Raw genomic sequence first — 19101 nt, forward strand, 5'->3', positions numbered from 1 at the left:
TAGCAATTAATGTCTTCTGAAATTATGTTGCTACTAAGCTATCTTGCAAGTGCACTCTATATATCTTTAAGTAAAAGTTACTCTTAATGTTATGTCAATTTCTTAATGGGCAAGCCTTTTGTTATCTTGTGAGAAAAGTTAGGACACTGCATAAACTCAAGGCCATTTGCCTGAGCAAGTGGTGGTCCTTTGCTAATCCTTAATGATTTTGTCTGTTAATCTCTCTCTGCCCCTTGACTCACAACAACAGTAAAGTTGAGTTATTAGTTAGTACTAATCCTTTAAAAGCTTTTACCAATGTTGTTATCGCTATTCAAGTTATTTTTTAGTTGTCCTTTGAGTGAATTGCCACCTGATTTGTAGTTTATAGATATAAATTAACTGTTATCTGGAAACATGTAAACATAGTGAAACAGAAGCAATGATTTTACCATATAATTGTAACTTGGTGTGTGTGTATAAAAAAAGAAGCTGTACTACCATTTGGCAGAGATGCCTGGCAATAAATGCTAACTAGAGAATAAAGACAAAGAAAAGAATTCGGCTCTCTCACTGGAATTTCGCCAACGCCGTCTCCTCCTGTGGGACCCCTGAATCCCTCCCAGGTCTGGACCCTGGCACTCTTGGAGCCAGGGAAGGTCCATGGCCAACCAAGGGCCCCAGTGCGGTAATGAGAGTTTCCCTCTATGAAGTCTCTTAATCAAACCCTGGCCCTGGCAGAGGGAATAGGAAAGACATGAGGAATCGGGCGCCACCGCCCAGGCTGGGAGCCGCCTCCATCCACGGGAGAAGGTTATGCAGGAGGGTTGTAGAGCTCCATCTGTCCGCAGGGGGTGACTCAAGGTCAGCATGTGTCCCCAGGCAAAGTGCAGAACAAGCCATTCCCAAAGAGACATATCTGTGGGCTCCTTCCCGTGAATTCCCTAGAGCGGTTGGCTTTGCTGAGACAGGGGACAACGGGGGAAGACAGGGTCTGCAGTCAGTGGCGCCAGGAGGTCTGCATGACACAGGAGAACACTAGTGAGTTCCAGAAACAGCTGCAGTGCTACAACATGACAATGCCGAGAGGGGTCGACGGCGATGGCTGCACACAGTGCGGAGAGGGTCAGGGCCCAAGAACGCGATTCTCAGCGCATTACTGCACGGCTCACCCCACATGCATCTGACCACTAAGAAGGTACAGATTCCAGACTGTAAGCACACGAGTCTATCTAAGATTAAAAGTCCTGAGAACTGTAAAGGACCAAGAACAGGGCTTTCCTGTAAGGCCGCCTTTCATCCAAGCGCATTATGCTAATTGAATGCTCACCTCCCACATGTCACATGAAATTCAACCAACTTAAAGGTCAGAAGAACTGGAAATGCCCCCCAGTGACCCGTCCTCAGTTTCCCTGGAAGCTTCTTCTCCTCGGGCAGAGAAGTTCCCTCACTGAGTGTTCTGAGGATCTGCTGAAGGACCGGACGATCACAGCTGGGTTTCAGGTAGGTTTCCTGAGTATTGTCTTTCTTATTTTTATTTTTGGGGTATTTACTTTCATTTGGGTCATTATAGAGTTCACTGAGTAGGGCATGTAAACTAGGCAGTGACGGGGCTTTTGGCAGAGGAGTGAGGATTGATGAAGTTTGATAATAAATCTGAACACAGGGAAATTCGTCATTTCAAATGCTAATTTAACCCCAAAGTAAATTTCAAATAAAATGGACTCATCGCTGGGATGGTGGGAGCCTGTGGGTGCTCTGTAATGGAGAGAGGGTGGACCAGACTAAGAGCACGTAAAGCCAGGATCACTGATTTGTTCAGACTCAGTTCTAACATACACGTTTCACATTCATTGCAAACTGGTTCATTTTAGGCAGTGAAGATAGAAAGATAAAATAGAATAAATCGCCCAGACCCTGATCTGTGAAGCTCCTTGTCTAGGAGAGGAGAATATAACTTTGCCTCAGAGAAGATGTACTTGGAAATTCCTGTACTCTCTGTTCCTGGGAGCTTCACATTTTAGACGAGAGCATACTTTAATTTTTCTCTTCTATATGGGGGCCCAGTATTCCTGCAGCACTGAGGACGGTGTCAGTCTGGGGAAATACTGCCTTACTCTGTCCTGCTCTGAGGGGTTGGGATCAACCTAATCAAACTCTCCTAAACTACTCATCAAAAGTCACCAGGTTAGCCCCGGGTGTTTAAGTTTAGGGTCCTGCCCAGGGGGCTGGTAATTATGGGAGCCTGGCCCAAGGTCCAGAAATGAGTTCTCCCAGAGAGAGAAACGGTTTTTCTGTGTGATCATGCTATCTCATCTTCCTGATATGGAAGAGAGGGTCAACTAGAAACTGTTTTCTATGTGTGATTTAAAATGTGGAGTTTATTTATCTCTCTCTCTCTCTTTCCTCAGGAATTTCCTAATTCCGTAGCTAAGAAAGACAGAACTCAGATTTAAGGTGGAGTGGAGATGGCGGGTACTTCCCCACAGCTCGGGCCCTGCAGACCCTTGACAGCCCAGCGAGGGAAGAAGCAACAGAGGGCCCCAGTGGCACAAAAGGCTCCCCGCCCCGAGGAGCAGGACCCAAGAGTAAGTAGATACTTGGCTGTGTCAGGAACCAGGGCGGGCATGGACGACAGACTCAGGATTTGGACCTGGCAAGTTCAGCGCCCAGAACTGAGTTCCCCTCTCCCTTCCAAGGACCACCTACCTTGTGATGTCCTCAATACAAGTATTTGGACACAAAATAGCTGGAGAGGCTGATGCTCCTGAGTCTCAGAACAAGAACCACATTTCATAGCTAGTGCCATAGGCAGCTGTTTCGTGTCCACATATTTTTATCTGTGTCTATGTATTGACACTTAGTCCTCCACTTGCTTTTCCTATGTTCTCCCATAACTAACATGAGTCTCAGGATCCACCCTAACATCTTCAATATTCGGGGGTCCGGTGAACCCGTGTTTAGGTCCCTCTCCATCACCCATACTCACATCCCTGAGTCTGTCCTCCAAGTCCTCTTAGAAACCAGCCTGTGACGTGACTGCTTGCTCCCCCTACAGGTGAAGTGCAAGAACTGCCTGGCCTTCGGGCACAAGGCAAACAGTGTCAGGTGTCCCATGAAGCGCTGGGGCGGGGCTCTGGCCCCCCAGCCCCTGGGCCCCAAGCAGATGAAGGAGAACCGCAAGCCATGGACCCCCCGAGACCTGCGGGCTGTAGGACCTCCCAACAGCGCTGCAAGGGAGACAGAGCAGAGGTCAAGGTGAGCATGTGGGAGGATAGGACCAATCTCTTGGGGGCCTGGAATCCAGTGTGCCCATTCCTGCACTGTCTGCATGGCCTCGTCCAGGCAAAGACAGAAGCATGGAGATGTTGGGTAAGCTGCCATGTCCAACAGGGGTCACACTCAGGTGGTCTTTCCTATACTGGGGGGCTCTGGTGTAGAAGGGGGCGGGTACTTGGGAGGCAGCATCTGTTCATCTGCAAGGGCAGTGAGGCAGGCAACGTATTCCAAATAGAAGTCCTTCACAAAAAAAGTGGAGGACTCCCAGGAGGAGGCAGTGATATGAGTGGAGGAAAGTCCAGTCTGGCAAAGTCCGGGGCCTCACTCCCTGGATGACAGGGTCACAGGGAATGAGCCTGGGATGATGATGGGTTTCTCTCCATTGGGAATGAATAATGCAGGGACTCTCACTCACCTGTCGTGTCCTGCAGGGACGAGGAGCAGTAGAGACAGGCTCTGGTCCAGAGGTTTCCCAGAAGACCCCCCGGGAGGCCCCAGCACTCCTTCAAGGATCAGACAGAACCCTGTGACTATGTGAGGGTGAGTGTCCCCTTTCTCCAGTCTTTTTCCCCTTTGGGATCACTCTGACTTCCCACAACGATTTCCGTGTGAGGGGATGGTAACCTTCAGTGTAGACTGACATGGCCTCTACAGTGTAGTGTCCCTGTGTCATTGCTCTGGCTGTCTCTGATGATGGTTTGGACTTACTTGTCTGCTCCCAGCAGGCTAGGGCCAGTGTTGCCTGTCCTCACTCAATGCTTCCAAAGGGCTATCACTCGGGGGACAACTAGCATCTTACCATTGGGGTCCTAACACTCAAATAACCTGCCCACACTTGCTAGTCCTTAAACTGCTTTCCAAACACCATGATTGTGTCAATTTATTGAAAATGGTGTGAATGGGCGTGTCCTGCACCAACATAACAGGAAGCATTTTAAGAAGCTTTGTGGGTTTTTTATATGATGTTAGAAATAGTATCAAGGGGTATTTTTAATGCAGTTCTTACTGACCAGCGGTGAGATCAACGACCTCATCATCTCTTTGTGAACTGCTGGGATACCTTTACTGTGTATATCTTGTATTAACTGCTTAGCTTTAGCTTTGCATTTTTAAATTGTATTTTGTATTAGATGGTGTGTGATCCTAACGCGTAACCTGTGTGCTCTGTTCTCTGACAGCGTCCGAACAGACCGACGCTCGTGCACACGACCCAGAGAAAACGTGTGCCCCACTCCTGTCTCACCATTGAGCCACCGACCAGACTCCCATACGTGACCTCACACACCACCGGAATTCTGGCAGCACAAGGTTCGGGCCAGGACTCCAATCTCGGCATCCAGGCTTCCGGAAAGAGAGCTGCTCTGCCCTTGACCCAGACGAGCGAGAACCCCCAGAAGAAGCCCAGACTCAGCCTATGCCTGTCCCCCAAGAAGCGCTCGCAGGGACCAGAGGTGGGGTTTCCCCAGACTGCCTGTCCTCCTGCCTGTCCGCCTGGAGTTAGACCTTCAGGGAAACCTCAGGGCCCCACCCTGACACCTGCTCAGGGACAGCGCCCTGGCACGCCTCCCCGTAAGGGCCCTCTCCTCAGGACTGTCCCAGCCTGCCACGGATCCCAGGTGACACCCAGTCCACACGTTCCCGGCCAGCCCCTCCGCATGGTCTTCATGAGGTCAGACAGTGGTCTGTGGACCTCCAGGTTCATAACAGCTCCATCTGTCCTTCCCGCTGAGAAGCCAGCCCCTCCTGGTCACAGCCTGTCCATCCCAGATGAGGCAGAGGGAGCCTGTACCCGGGTCCCTCTGAGTGTCCTCTGTGAGGACCTTCAGGTGTCCTCTTCCTCTGAAGAGAGCGATGGCCAGTGAGACATCCCTGGGCACAAAGTCTTGTTCTCCAGGCTGGGTGACCTGGAGCTGACTATTGACCTGCGGAGGGGACGTCACCAGGAGCAGGGTCTGCTGGTGATCAGAGACTCCCCTGCAGGTCTGGGTGGACAGAGGGTGGAGACCCAGATCATGCCGGGGACAAACACGTGCAATGACTGTGTCTTTTCTTGTGTATATAAAATGTCCTGCTATGAACTTCTGTGTGTGGGCGTTATTCCTAGTAGTGGAGTAACAATTGGGTTTTTTCCTATATTTTTCTTTTTTTCCTTTTTTTTTTAGTAAATCTTCTCTGATGGTTATGTGAATTTGTTATAATTACTGAACTTTTGAATTATGTAGCTAAGGTGATATTTGAAATGGTAGTTTTTATTTTTATGAAGTATAGATGTTATATATAGAGGTAACATATGAAATAGTATTTTTAAAACTTAAAGCCATTGAATAATATAATTATCTACTTGCATAAAGAGCCCTTTAAATTTATGTGAACAGGCAGCCCTGTCTGGGTCTGTAGGAGGTGAGCCCTGACTGTCTCGGGGTGACAGGAAAGGGCCCAGCATGGTGACCCAGACACAGTCACCCACCAGTCCTGAGTGGGACTGTGTGAGCTGGATGATTTCAATGGGAAACGGGGTGGAAGGGTTCCCATGACTTTGTACCTTTTCTTTATGAAGTGTTATATTAAAGTTGTATTTTTCAGGTCTTTTCAAGATTAATAAAGTTCTGCCAAGTAGCATAAAATACGGGTTTCTTATTTCTGATCATGTCTGGCCATTTATAAAAAATGGTAGTGTTGTTAATGATACTAATATTATTATTGAAAGTAAAATAACAGTGGAGTTCAGGGTAGAGGATCCACTAAGTGAATGGTGAGGGAACTTTGTTGGCCGCTAAGGGTGTGGGTGGTGATCAGATCCCTAAGTTTGCTAGACAATATGTTACTCCAGACCACCCCTGGCGAGGGTCTCCCCAGACTGGGACGGAGACACCAAAGCACCGTCACTCTCTGAGACCCACTGCCTGCAAACCTCCTGCCTCTGTGCTTCCCAGTCCCTGGGACTCCACATTCACTCCTTCCATGTCACTCACACACATACACGGTAAACTAGGAAATGTCGCCCTTGGTGCTCCCTCACTAGGGAGGACATAAGTGCAGCTGAGAGTGTCCTCAGAGTGTAGCCCTGATTAGATTTATCAACTGTCTTCCAGGATAAATGATAGTGGAACTCTGGAAATATGAATGGCTCCTAGGAGAAGAAACAAAAGGGTTGGGGACACTGAAAGGACAAGACCTGGCCGTTCTGTGGGACTGACCTCAGCGTTCATCTGGCTTCACCAGCTCCGGCAGGGTTGGGCTCTGGTGAGGTATCAGACATTAAGATTTGAAAGGTCCATATTTCATTCAAGTTATACAAGTAACATCAAAAGTTCTCTGCATCTTTCCAGTTTATTGTGTCAATATTTATTTCACGTCCCTCACTTGGCATTCTTTTTCATCTTTGTATAGAATCTACTAGCAATTGAAACTACTCACGCTGAGAGTCAGATGTGTGGTGTCTGAAATCATGACTTCTGGATCCCTGGGACCCTCAGGGGCTTTTCCTGCCCCAGGACCAAGGATGAGGGAGAACAAGAACATGGGGCAGAAGGAGTCGCCTTGGAAGGAAACCCTGGCTTCTCACGGACCATTCTCTGGATGGGGTCATTCAGTGTCAAATCAGGGGAAACTTCATGCTCATAAACAACACTGAGGAGTTTTGCGGACTCATAGTGTACCCACACCCTCAGCGTCAGGAAGACCATCCCTTCAGGAATCACACTGCTTAGACAATCCTGAGGAGACCGCCCTCTTAGAATAAAATCAGAGGACAGTTCAGTTATGTATTCCATCAGAAAATACGAGTATGTGTGTGAAATTTCGTCAATGAATCCTTTCTCATACAACTCTGCAAGTAAATGAGACTTTCAGAAATTACCTACTTAAAAATTTGGGGCATAAATTGCAGGCAAGAAAATGATCTCGTTTTATTGAAATTAGAATTTTGCAAGAAATTTAACCTAAGTATAGGAATCCTTGAAGATACGTGAATAATAAAATCTGTGCTGAAGCTGAGTGTGGTGCCCGGTGTCCCTGCGCGGTTCTGAGCACACATTCAGTCCTGTTCCCGGGGCCCGTGGAGAGAGCCCCAGACCCCAGGTGCTCACAGCCCTTCCTCCACCAGCTCTTCCTACAGAGCCCACCTCCCTCATCCATTTCCCTCCAGCGCTCCTGTCTCCCTGTCAGTCCTGGTGGGGACAGAGCTGTGAGCTTCATTCACAGGTGCTGGCTGTCTCAGAGTGCCTGTCCCTGCTTATGGAAGGTCACGGGGAAGGATCAGAGACCTCCAGCCCATGTCTCTGCCTCTAGTGGCAACGTTGGAGAGGAGACAGGCAGCGCTGCCCACCTGGACCACAAAAACTCCCTGAATTTAGTTTCAAAATCTCAAATTGAGCTGTGGGGGCAAAGCAGTGAATTCCAGGCTAGGTTCTGTATCTTAGCTAATTCCTGAGGTTACAGACTCCAGTCTCCCCAGGTGCGAACATAGCTCCTCCCCCACCACTGCCCAGGGGCTGCTGGGAAAACACGGCTGCAGGAGGAAAAATGCTTAATCCCATCAGCCACCTCCTGAGCTGTCTCCTGTGTTTTTATTTTTTTTTATTTTTTTTATTTTTTATTTTTTTATTTTTATTTTTTCTTTCATTTTTCTGAAGCTGGAAACGGGGAGAGACAGTCAGACAGACTCCCGCATGCGCCCGGCCGGGATCCACCCGGCACGCCCACCAGGGGCGACGCTCTGCCCACCAGGGGGCGATGCTCTGCCCATCCTGGGCGTCGCCATATTGCGACCAGAGCCACTCTAGCGCCTGGGGCAGAGGCCACAGAGCCATCCCCAGCGCCCGGGCCATCTTTGCTCCAATGGAGCCTTGGCTGCGGGAGGGGAAGAGAGAGACAGAGAGGAAAGTGCGGCGGAGGGGTGGAGAAGCAAATGGGCGCTTCTCCTGTGTGCCCTGGCCGGGAATCGAACCCGGGTCCTCCGCACGCTAGGCCGACGCTCTACCGCTGAGCCAACCGGCCAGGGCTTCCTGTGTTTTTTAATTATTAATGTGTATCCCCCATGCAAAATGAAGGTTCTCCTAAATGGGATTTTCACCTTTTGTCCTCAGAGATGCAAATGCTCCCCTCAACCAACACATATAGAACCTAAACTCCAAAGGCAAACACTCTAGAAGTAGTGGTGTGATCACATCGTACGTGATAAACATGTACTTCACTACAGAATGTGTATGAAACGGATGTATCTAATGAAAAATTGTATATCGTATACTTAATGAGTATATAACATAAACTAGAGCATGTTGCTGACAACATACAATGCAGCCAACACAGAGCTTCAAATAAAAATTCCTACCTAGAGTGTTCTAGACAAAATCCTGTTAAAAACCCCTCATTGAAATAAGCGACAACAATTAAGTGGTAGTCAACATAGAGTCCAAGTTGGGGAATATTTTTAAGAGAAAACATTGTTCATGGCATTTAAAATGCTCAGAGTTTCTTTCTGAAGCGCTGAGGAGATAAAGGAACGATCAGTAATTAAAAGAATGAGACAAACCCGGTGAGCACCACTCTGGAGAATTTCCAGGTGAAAAGGGACTCATTTTTAGACAGGGCCTGCGCCCCTCACCCACGGGAGGGCAGTCCCGAGACTGGACGTTCCAGTCCGAGGAGGAGGCAGTGGACGGGGTGCCGCTCCGGGCAGATGCGGTAGCAGGAGGCACAGGCAGCTTCGGGCTGGACGGCAGGGCGCATGTCACCTGTGTGAGTTCCCTGCGCGCCCCGCCGCCCCCACACGATGGACCCGAAGGGCGGGGCCAGATTCAAGGGCCTTTAGGAAGGTCAGCATGGGAGCACGTTCACCAACAATTAACAAATGCACATAGAAGGACACTGGGAGTTCAAGTACATGCACATCCCAAACGGCAGACCCCACCCACCCCCAACCCGGAGTGTCCATAGAAAGGAAAGAGGAGAGACAATCCCAGGGGGAACCAGTGGGGATCGGGCTTGTAGAAGCCCCTTGGAGCCAAGGAAGCTCCATGGCAAACCAAGGGCCCCAGTGCGGTAATGAGAGTTTCCCTCTATGAAGTCTCTTAATCAAACCCCGGCCCTGGCAGAGGGAATGAGAAAGACATGAGGAATCGGGCGCCACCGCCCAGCCAGGGAGCTGCCTCCATCCACGGGAGAAAGTTGTGCAGGAGGGTTGTAGAACTCTATCTGTCCGCAGGGGGTGACTGTAGGTCAGCATGAGTCCCCAGGCAAAGTGCAGAACAAGCCATTCCCAAAGAGACACATCTGTGGGCTCCTTCACGTGAATTCCCTGGAGAGGTCGGCTTCCCTCAGACAGGGGACAACGGGGGCAGACAGGGTCTGCAGTCAGTGGCGCCAGGAGGTCTGCATGACACAGGAGAACACTAGTGAGTTTCAGAAACAGCTGCAGTGCTACAACATGACAATGCCGAGAGGGGTCGACGGCGATGGCTGTACACAGTGCGGAGAGGGTCAGGGCCGAAGAACGCGATTCTCAGCGCATTACTGCATGGCTCACCTCACATGCATCTGACCACTAAGAAGGTACAAATTCCAAATTGTAAGCACACGAGTCTATCTAAGATTTAAAGTCCTGAGAACTGTAACGGACCAAGGACAGGGCTTTCCTGCAAGACCCCCTTTCATCCAAGGGCATTATGCTAATTGAATGCTCACCTCCCACATGTCACATGATATTCAACCAACTTAAAGGTCAGAAGAACTGGAAATGCCCCCCAGTGACCCGTCCTCAGTTTCCCTGGAAGCTTCATCTCCTCGGGCAGAGAAGTTGCCTCAATGAGTGTTCTGAGGATCTGCTGAAGGACCGGACGATCACAGCTGGGTTTCAGGTAGGTTTCCTGAGTATTGTCTTTCTTATTTTTATTTTTGGGGTAATTCCTTTTGCTTGGGTCCTTATAGAGTTCACTGAGTAGGGCATGTAAACTAGGCAGTGACGGGGCTTTAGACAGAGGAGTGAGGATTGATGAAGTTTGATAATAAATCTAAGCACAGGGAAATTCGTCATCTTCAAATGCTAATTTAACCCCAAAGTAAATTTCTAATGAAATGGACTCATCGCTGGGATGGTGGGAACCTGTGGGTGCTCTGTAATGGAGAGAGGGTGGACCAGACTAAGAGCACGTAAAGCCAGGATCACTGATTTGTTCAGACTCAGTTCTAACATACTCGTCTCACATTCATTGCAAACTGGTAAATTTTAGGCAGTGGAGATAGAAAGATAAAAGAGAATAAATAGCCCAGACCCTGATCTGTGAAGCTCCTTGTCTAGGAGAGGAGAATATAACTTTGCCTCAGAGAAGATGTACTTGGAAGTTCCTGTACTCTCTGTTCCTGGGAGCTTCACATTTTAGACGAGAGCGTACTTTAATTTTTCTCTTCTATATGGGGGCTCAGTATTCCTGCAGCACTGAGGACGGTGTCAGTCTGGGGAAATACTGCCTTACTCTGTCCTGCTCTGAGGGGTTGTGATCGACCTAATCAAACTCTCCTAAACAACTCATCAAAAGTCACCAGGTTAGCCCTGGGTGTTTAAGTTTAGGGTCCTGCCCAGGGGGCTGGTAATTATGGGAGCCTGGCCCAAGGTCCAGAAATGAGTTCTCCCAGAGAGAGACAGTGGATTTTCTGAGTGATCATGCTGTCTCATCTTCCCTATATGGAAGAGAGGGTCAACTAGAAACTGTTTTCTATGTGTGATTTGAAATGTGGAGTTTATTTATCTCTCTCTCTCTCTTTCCTCAGGAATTTCCTAATTCCGTAGCTGAGAAAGACAGAACTCAGATTTAAGGTGGAGTTGGAGATGGCGGGTACTTCCCACAGCTCGGGCCCTGCAGACCCTTGACAGCCCAGAGAGGGAAGAAGCAACAGAGGGCCCCAGTGGCACACAAGGCTCCCCGCCCCAACAAGCAAGACCCAAGAGTAAGTAGATACTTGGCTGTGTCAGGAACCAGGGGCGGGCATGGACAACAGACTCAGGATTTGGACCTGGCAAGTTCAGCGCCCAGAACTGAGTTCCCTTCTCCCTTCCAAGGACCACCTACCTTGTGATGTCCTCAATACAAGTATTTGGACACAAAATAGCTGGTGAGGCTGATGCTCCTGAGTCTCAGAACAACAACCACATTTCATAGCTAGTGCCATAGGCAGCTGTTTCGTGTCCACATATTTTATTTGTGTCTATGTATTGACACTTAGTCCTCCACTCGCCTTTCCTATGTTCTCCCATAACTAACATGAGTCTCAGGATCCACCCTCACATCTTCAATATCCGGGGGCCCGGTGAGCCCGTGTTTAGGTCCCTCTCCATCACCCACACTCACATCCCTGAGTCTGTCCTCCAAGTCCTCTTAGAAACCAGCCTGTGACGTGACTGCTTGCTCCTCCTACAGGTGAAGTGCAAGAACTGCCTGGGCTTCGGGCACAAGGCAAAGAGTGTCAGGTGTCCCATGAAGCGCTGGGATGGGGCTCTGGCCCCCCAGCCCCTGGGCCCCAAGCAGATGAAGGAGAACCGCAAGCCATGGACCCCCCGAGACCTGCGGGCTGTAGGACCTCCCAACAGCGCTGCCAGGGAGAATGAGCAGAGGTCAAGGTGAGCATGTGGGAGGATAGGACCAATCTCTTTGGGGCCTGGAGTCCAGTGTGCCCATTCCTGCACTGTCTGCATGGCCTCGTCCGGGCAAAGACAGGAGCATGGAGAGGTTGGGCAAGCTGCCATGTCCAACAGGGGTCACACTCAGGTGGTCGTTCCTATACTGGGGGGCTCTTGTGTGGAAGGGGGCAGGTACTTGAGAGGCAGCATCTGTTCATCTGCAAGGGCAGGGAGGCAGGCAACGTACTCCAAATGGAAGTCCTTCACAAAAAAAGTGGAGGACTTCCAGGAGGAGGCAGTGATCTGAGTGGAGGAAAGTCCAGTCTGACAAAGGCCCGGGCCTCACTCCCTGGATGACAGGGTCACAGGGAATGAGCCTGGGATGATGATGGGTTTCTCCCCATTGGGAATGAAAAATGCAGGGACTCTCACTCACCTGTCATGTCCTGCAGGGACGAGGAGCAGCAGAGACAGGCTCTGGTCCAGAGGTTTCCCAGGAGACCCCCCGGGAGGCCCCAGCACTCCTTCAAGGATCAGACAGAACCCTGTGACTATGTGAGGGTGAGTGTCCCCCTTCTCCGGTGTCTTTTCTCCCTTTGGGATCACTCTGACTTCCCACAACGATTTCCGTGTGAGGGGATGGTAACCGTCAGTGTGGACCGACATGGCCTCTACAGTGTAGTGTCCCTGTGTCATTGCTCTGGCTGTCTCTGATGTTGCTTTGCACTTACTTGTCTGCTCCCAGCAGGCTAGGGCCAGTGTTGTCCTGTCCTCACTCAATGCTTCCAAAGGGCTATCACTCGGGGGACAACTAGCATCTTACCATTGGGGTCCTAACACTCAAATCACCTGCCCACACTTGCTAGTCCTTAAACTGCTTTCCAAGCACCATGATTGTGTCAATTTATTGAAAATGGTGTGAACGGGCATGTCCTGCACCAACATAGTTAACAGGAAGCATTGTAAGAAGCTTTGTGGGTTTTTTATATGATGTCAGAAATGGTATCAAGGGGTATTTTTAATGCAGTTGTTACTGACTAGCAGTGAGATCAACGACCTCATCATCTCTCCGTAAACTGCTGGGATTACTTTACTGTGTATATCTTGTATTAAGTGCTTAGCTTTAGCTTTGCATTTTTAAATTCTATTTTGTATTTGATGGTGTGTGATCCTAACGCGTAACCTGTGTGCTCTGTTCTCTGACAGCGTCCGAACAGACCGACGCTCGTGCACACGACCCAGAGCAAACATGTGGCCCACTCCAGTCTCACCAGTGGGCCACCGACCAGACTCCCATACGTGACCTCACAGACCACCCGGATTCTGGCAGCACAAGGTTTGAGCCAGGACTCCAATCTCGGCATCCAGGCTTCCGGAAAGAGAGCTGCTCTGACCTTGACCCAGACCAGCCAGAACCCGCACAAGAAGCCCAGACTCAGCCCCTGCCTGTCCCCCAAGAAGCGCTCGCAGGAACCAGAGGTGGGGTTTCCCCAGACTGCCCATCCTCCTGCCTGTCCCCCTGGAGTTAGACCTGCAGGGAAACCTCAGGTCCCCAGCCTGACACCTGCTCAGGGACAGCGCCCTGGCATGCCTCCCCGTAAGGGCCCTCTCCTCAGGACTGTCCCGGCCTGCCACGGATCCCAGGTGACACCCAGCCCACTCGTTCGCGGCCAGCCCCTCCGCATGGTCTTCATGAGGTCAGACAGGGGCCTGTGGAGCTCCAGGTTCATAATAACTCCCTCCATCCTTCCCGCTGAGAAGACAGCCCCTCCTGGTCACAGCCTGTCGGTCCCAGATGAGGCAGAGGGAGCCTGTACCCGGGTCCCTCTGAGTGTCCTCTGTGAGGACCTTCAGGTGTCCTCTTCCTCTGAAGAGAGTGATGGCCAGTGAGACACCCCGGGGCACAAAGACTTGTTCTCCAGGCTGGGTGACCTGGAGCTGACTGTTGACCTGGGGAGGGGACATCACCAGCAGCAGGGTCTGCTGGTGATCAGAGACTCCCCTGCAGGTCTGGGTGGACAGAGGGTGGAGACCCAGATCATGCCGGGGACAAACACGTGCAATGACTGCGTCTTTTCTTGTGTATATAAAATGTCCTGCTATGAACTTCTGTGTGTGGGCGTTATTCCAAGTAGTGGAGTAACAATTGGTTTTTTTCCTTTATTTTTCTTTTTTTCTTTTTTTTTTAGTAAATCTTGTCTAATGGTTATGTGAATTTGTTATAATTACTGAACTTTTGAATTATGTAGCTAAGGTGATATTTGAAATGGTAGTTTTTATTTTTATGAACTATAGATTTTATATATAGAGGTAACATATGAAATAGTATTTTTAAAACTTAAAGCCATTGAATAATATAATTATCTACTTGCATAAAGAGCCCTTAAATTTAATGTGAACAGGCATCCCTGTCTGTGTCTTCAGGAGGTGAGCCCTGCCTGTTACAGGGTGACGGGAAAGGGCCCAGCATGTTGACCCAGACACAGTCACCCACCAGTCCTGAGTGGGACTGTGTGAGCTGGATGATTTCAATGAGAAACAGGGTGGAAGGGTTCCCATGACTTTGTACCTTTTGTTTATGAAGTTTATATTAAAGTTGTATTTTTCAGGTCTTTTCAAGATTAATAAAGTTCAGCCAAGTAGCATATTATATGTGTTTGTTATTTCTGAGCTTGTCTGGCCATTTAAAAAAAATGGCAGTGTTGTTAATTATACTAATATTATTATTGAAAGTAAAATAACAGTGGAGGTCAGGGTACAGGATCCCTAAGTGAATGGTGAGGGAAGTCCGTTGGCCCCTAAGGGTGTGGGTGGTGATCAGATCCCTAAGTTTGCTAGAAAATGTGTTACTTTAGGAAAAAGGACACAGGAGAAGAGGACAAAAACAGCATGTAGAGGGGTTCAGGACAGCTTTAGAAATTATAGGCAAATCCCTTCAGGACAGGCGATAGGACAGAATGGGTAGGGACAGGTCTGAGCAGAGACACCCACGGATTTCAGAGCTCGGCCCTGGGATGAGAGACAGAACTCCATACCACCCCTGGCGGGGATGCCCCCAGACTGGGATGGAGACACCAGAGCACCGTCACACTCTGAGACCCACTGCCAGTGTCCCTCCTGCCTCTGTGCTTCCCAGTCCCTGGGACTCCACATTCACTCCTTCCATGTCACTCACACATTTACAGGGGTTAACTAGGAGATGTCACCCTTGGCGCTCCCTCACTAGAGAGGACATGAGTGCAGCTGAGAGTGTCCTCAGAGTGTAGCCCTGATTAGATTGATCAACTCTCTTCCAGGATAAATGGCATTCGAACTCAGGACATAGGAATGGCTCCTAGGAGAAGAAACAAAAGGGTTGGGGACACTGAAAGGACAAGACTTGTCCATTCTATGGGACTGACCTCAGCGTTCATCTGGCTTCACCAGCTCCGGCAGGGATGGGCTCTGGTGAGTTGTCAGACATTAAGATGTGGAGGTCCATATTTCATTCAAGTTATAGAAGTAACATCAAAAGTTCTCTGCATCTTTCCAGTTTATTGTGTCGATATTTATTTCACGTCCCTCACTTGGCATTCTTTTTCATCTTAGTTTAGAATCTACTAGCAATTGAAACTGCTCACGCTGAGAATCAGATGTGTGGTGTCTGACATCATGACTGCCTGTTCCTTGGGACCCTCAGGGGCTTTTCCTGCCCCAGGACCAAGGATAAGGGAGAACAAGAACATGGGGAAGAAGGAGTCGCGTTGGAAGGAAACCATGGTTTCTCACAGACCATTCTCTGGACGGGGTCATTCAGTGTCAAATCAGGGGAAACTTCATGCTCACAAACAACACTGAGGTGTTTTGAGGACTCATAGTGTACCCACACCCTCAGCGTCAGGAAGACCATCCCTTCAGGAATCACACTGCTTAGTCACTCCTGAGGAGACCGCCCTCTTAGAATAAAAGCAGAGGACAGTTCAGTTACATATTCTATCAGAAAATACAAGTATGTTTGTGAAATTTCATCAATGAATCCTTTCTCATACAACTCTGCAAGTAAATGAGACTTTCAGAAATTACCTATTTAAATATTTGGGGCATAAATTGCAGGCAAGAAAGTGATCTCGTTTTATTGAAATTAGAATTTTGCAAGAAATTTAACCTTGTAAGTATAGCAATCCTTGAAGATACGTGAACAATTAAACCTGTGCTGAAGCTGAGTGTGGTGCCCGGTGTCCCTGCGTGGTTCTGAGCAAACATTCAGGCCTGTGTCCGGGGCCTCTGGGCAGAGACCCAGACCCCAGGTGCTCACAGCCCTTCCTCCACCAGCTCTTCCTACAGAGCCCACCTCCCTCATCCATTTCCCTCCAGCATCCCCTGTGTCCTTGTCAGCCATGGGGGGACACAGCTGTGACCTTCATCGCCAGGTGCTGGCTGTCTCAGATTGCGTGTCCCTACTTATGGAAGGTCACGGGGCAGGATCAGAGACCTCCAGCCCATGTCCCTGACCACCTGGGCCACAGGATGTTCTTGACCAGGGGTCCCTAAACTTTTTACACAGGGGGCCAGTTCACTGTCCCTCAGACCATTGGAAGGCCGGACTGTAAAAAAAAACTATGAACAAATTCCTATGCACACTGCATATACCTTATTATTATTATTATTTTTTTTATTATTATTATTTTTTTACAGAGGCAGAGATAGACAGGGACAGACAGACAGGAACGGAGAGAGATGAGAAGCATCAATCATCAGTTTCTCGTTGCGCGTTGCGACTTCTTAGTTGTTCATTGATTGCTGTTCACATGTGCCTTGACCGCTGGCCTTCAGCAGACCAAGTAACCCCCTGCTGGAGCCAGCCACCTTGGGTTTAAGCTGGTGAGCTCTTCTCTCAAGCCAGATGAGCCCGCGCTCAAGCTGGCGACCTCAGGGTCTCGAACCTGGGTCCTTCCGCATCCCAGTCCGGCGCTCTATCCACTGCGCCACCACCTGGCCAGGCTGCATATACCTTATTTTAAAGTAAATAAACAAAATAGGAACAAATATAATATTTAAAATAAAGAACAAGTAAATTTAAATCAACAAACTGACCAGTGTTTCCATGGGAACTATGCTCCTCTCACTGACCACCAATGAAAGAGGTGCCCCTTCTGGAAGTGCGCGGGGCCGGATAAATGGCCTCAGGGGGCCACATGCGGCCCATGGGCCATAGTTTGGGGACCCCTGCTCTTGCCTATAGCTGTTCCTCCCCCACCTCTTCCCAGCCACAGCCCGGAAAATAAGGCTGCAGGAGGATAAATCCCTAATCCCATCAGCCACCTGTTAAGCTCTTTTTTTAGTCTGTGTTTTTTATTTTGTTTGTTTTTGGTTTTGTTTTTAACAATTAACTGTATTTGCTTACAACAAGCAAAATGAAGGTTCTCACACGGGGGATTTTTCCATTTTATTCGCAGCGATGCAAATGCTATCCTTGAACCAACACCCATATTGAACCTAAACACCAAAGGCAAACACTCAACAAGTAGTGGTGTGATCACTTGGTAAGTGATAAAGATGTCCTTCACTACAGTGTAGGTATGAAATGAATGTATCTAATATATAATCGTACACCCATACATTTCATCAGTACATAATATAAACAGAACATGATTACTGACCACACACAACACAGCCAAATAAAGGTTCAATTAGAAATAATTGTGTAGAGTATTCTGGACAAAACCCTGTAAATTTTACAGTGTAAAATACCCCTGATTGAATTAAGTGACATTAAATAAGTGGGAGTCACCTGACCAGGCGGTGGCGCAGTGGATAGAGCGTCAGACTGGGATGCGGAAGACCCAGGTTCAAGACCCCGAGGTTGCCAGTTTGAGCGCAGGCTCATCTGGCTTGAGCAAAAAGCTCACCAGCTTGAAACCAAGGTCGCTGGCTCGAGCAAGGGGTTATTCAGTCTTGCTGAAGGCCCACAGTCAAGGCATATATGAGAAAGCAATCAATGAACAACTAAGGTGTCGCAATGCGCAACAAAAAACTAATGATTGATGCTTCTCATCTCTCTGTTCCTGTCTGTCTATCCCTGTTTATCCCTCACTCTGACTCTCTCTCTCTGTAAAAAATATATAAATAAATAAATAAATAAAATAAATAAGTGGGAGTCAACACATAGTCAGAGTTCGGGAAAATTTTCATGAGAAAACATTGTTGATGGCATTCAAAATTCCTATAGCTTCCATCTGAATAGGTGCAGAAACAAAGGAATGATTAATAATTAAAAGAATGAGACCAGCAAGATGAAAGCCGCTTTGTAGAATTCCGAAGGGAAAGGGAACTCATTTTTCAAGCTGGGCCCAGGACCCTCAGTCACAGGAGGGTGGTCTTGAGAGTTGATGCTACTGTCCGGGGCAGAGGCAGGTGGGACGGGTGCCCCTGGGGCACAAGCAGGAAGAGAGGGTACAGGCAGCTTCTGGGGGGGCAGGGGGGGCATGCTGGGCGCTCAGCAACTGGGGGTAGTCCCTGAGCACCCTTCTGTCCCCACAAGGTTGACCCGAAGGGCAAAGCCTGGATTCCTGGGCCTTTATCATGGTCAGCATGGGGGCAGGTTCACCAACAATTAAAGGACATGAGAAGGACACTGAGATTTCAAGTACATGCACATCCCAAAATTTCAGACCCCACACCTGGAGTGCCCACAGAAGGGAAACAGAAGACCGCACTTGAGTGGGTGTGGGCAGGGGCGGGGCTTGTGGACATGCCTTCCTGGCCGGAAGGTCCGTGGACTGACCAAGGGCCCCAATGGTCGGTGATGCGGTTTCCCTCCTTCTATGTCTCTTAATCAAACCCTGACCCCTGGTGGATCAAAGAGGAACTGCCAAGGCTCATGTGACCCTCTGTGAATCTTCTCTGTTGGGTTTCTTTTTATCTTGCTGGAGATTTCACAGCTATGGTGGGGAGCACAGGTGTGGCTCAGCTTGGGGAAGGAGCAAGTTCATCACTGGGGACTCAGCTGAGTGCAGGATGGGCCTCTGGTATGGACTCCTGCCCATTTAGTCCAAGTCAGATGCATCGTGGTAAAAATAACCAAATCCTTGGCCTGGAGGGGCAGGGTACAGAGACAGGGCTAGGACCTTACAGTGTTCATACTGGGTGCTTATGACAAGGCCCTCATGGCCCTGCTGGGACAGGGTCATAGCACACACAGCACCCTCTCCAGTGGAGTGCAGGCCTCTGCTGTCACCACCAGGGCACAG

At 49.1% G+C, this 19101-nt stretch overlaps 1 protein-coding gene across 1 annotated transcript; it reads left to right on the top strand.

Moving 5' to 3' along the window:
• The first annotated feature begins 2447 nt into the window (after positions 1-2447).
• On the top strand, positions 2448-15581 carry LOC136387087 (protein FAM90A12-like). The gene is made up of 9 exons (XM_066358142.1): positions 2448-2567; positions 3038-3237; positions 4520-4709; positions 10050-10115; positions 11673-11872; positions 12325-12433; positions 13079-13351; positions 14320-14385; positions 15552-15581. The coding sequence occupies exons 1-9, from the start codon at positions 2448-2450 to the stop codon at positions 15579-15581; spliced, it is 1254 nt and encodes a 417-aa protein (XP_066214239.1).
• Positions 15582-19101: the final 3520 nt, after the last annotated feature.

The sequence above is a fragment of the Saccopteryx leptura genome, unplaced genomic scaffold (genome assembly GCF_036850995.1).
Source record: "Saccopteryx leptura isolate mSacLep1 unplaced genomic scaffold, mSacLep1_pri_phased_curated manual_scaffold_71, whole genome shotgun sequence".
Lineage (NCBI taxonomy): Eukaryota > Metazoa > Chordata > Mammalia > Chiroptera > Emballonuridae > Saccopteryx > Saccopteryx leptura.

Coding starts and splice junctions, on each gene's coding strand:
- LOC136387087 (XM_066358142.1), top strand. CDS start 2,448: ATGGCGGGTACTTCCCCACAGCTCGGGCCCTGCAGACCCTTGACAGCC. Junction 11,873..12,324: donor GAGAATGAGCAGAGGTCAAG/GTGAGCATGTGG, acceptor CATGTCCTGCAG/GGACGAGGAGCAGCAGAGAC. Junction 13,352..14,319: donor AGCGCTCGCAGGAACCAGAG/GTGGGGTTTCCC, acceptor TGCCTGTTACAG/GGTGACGGGAAAGGGCCCAG.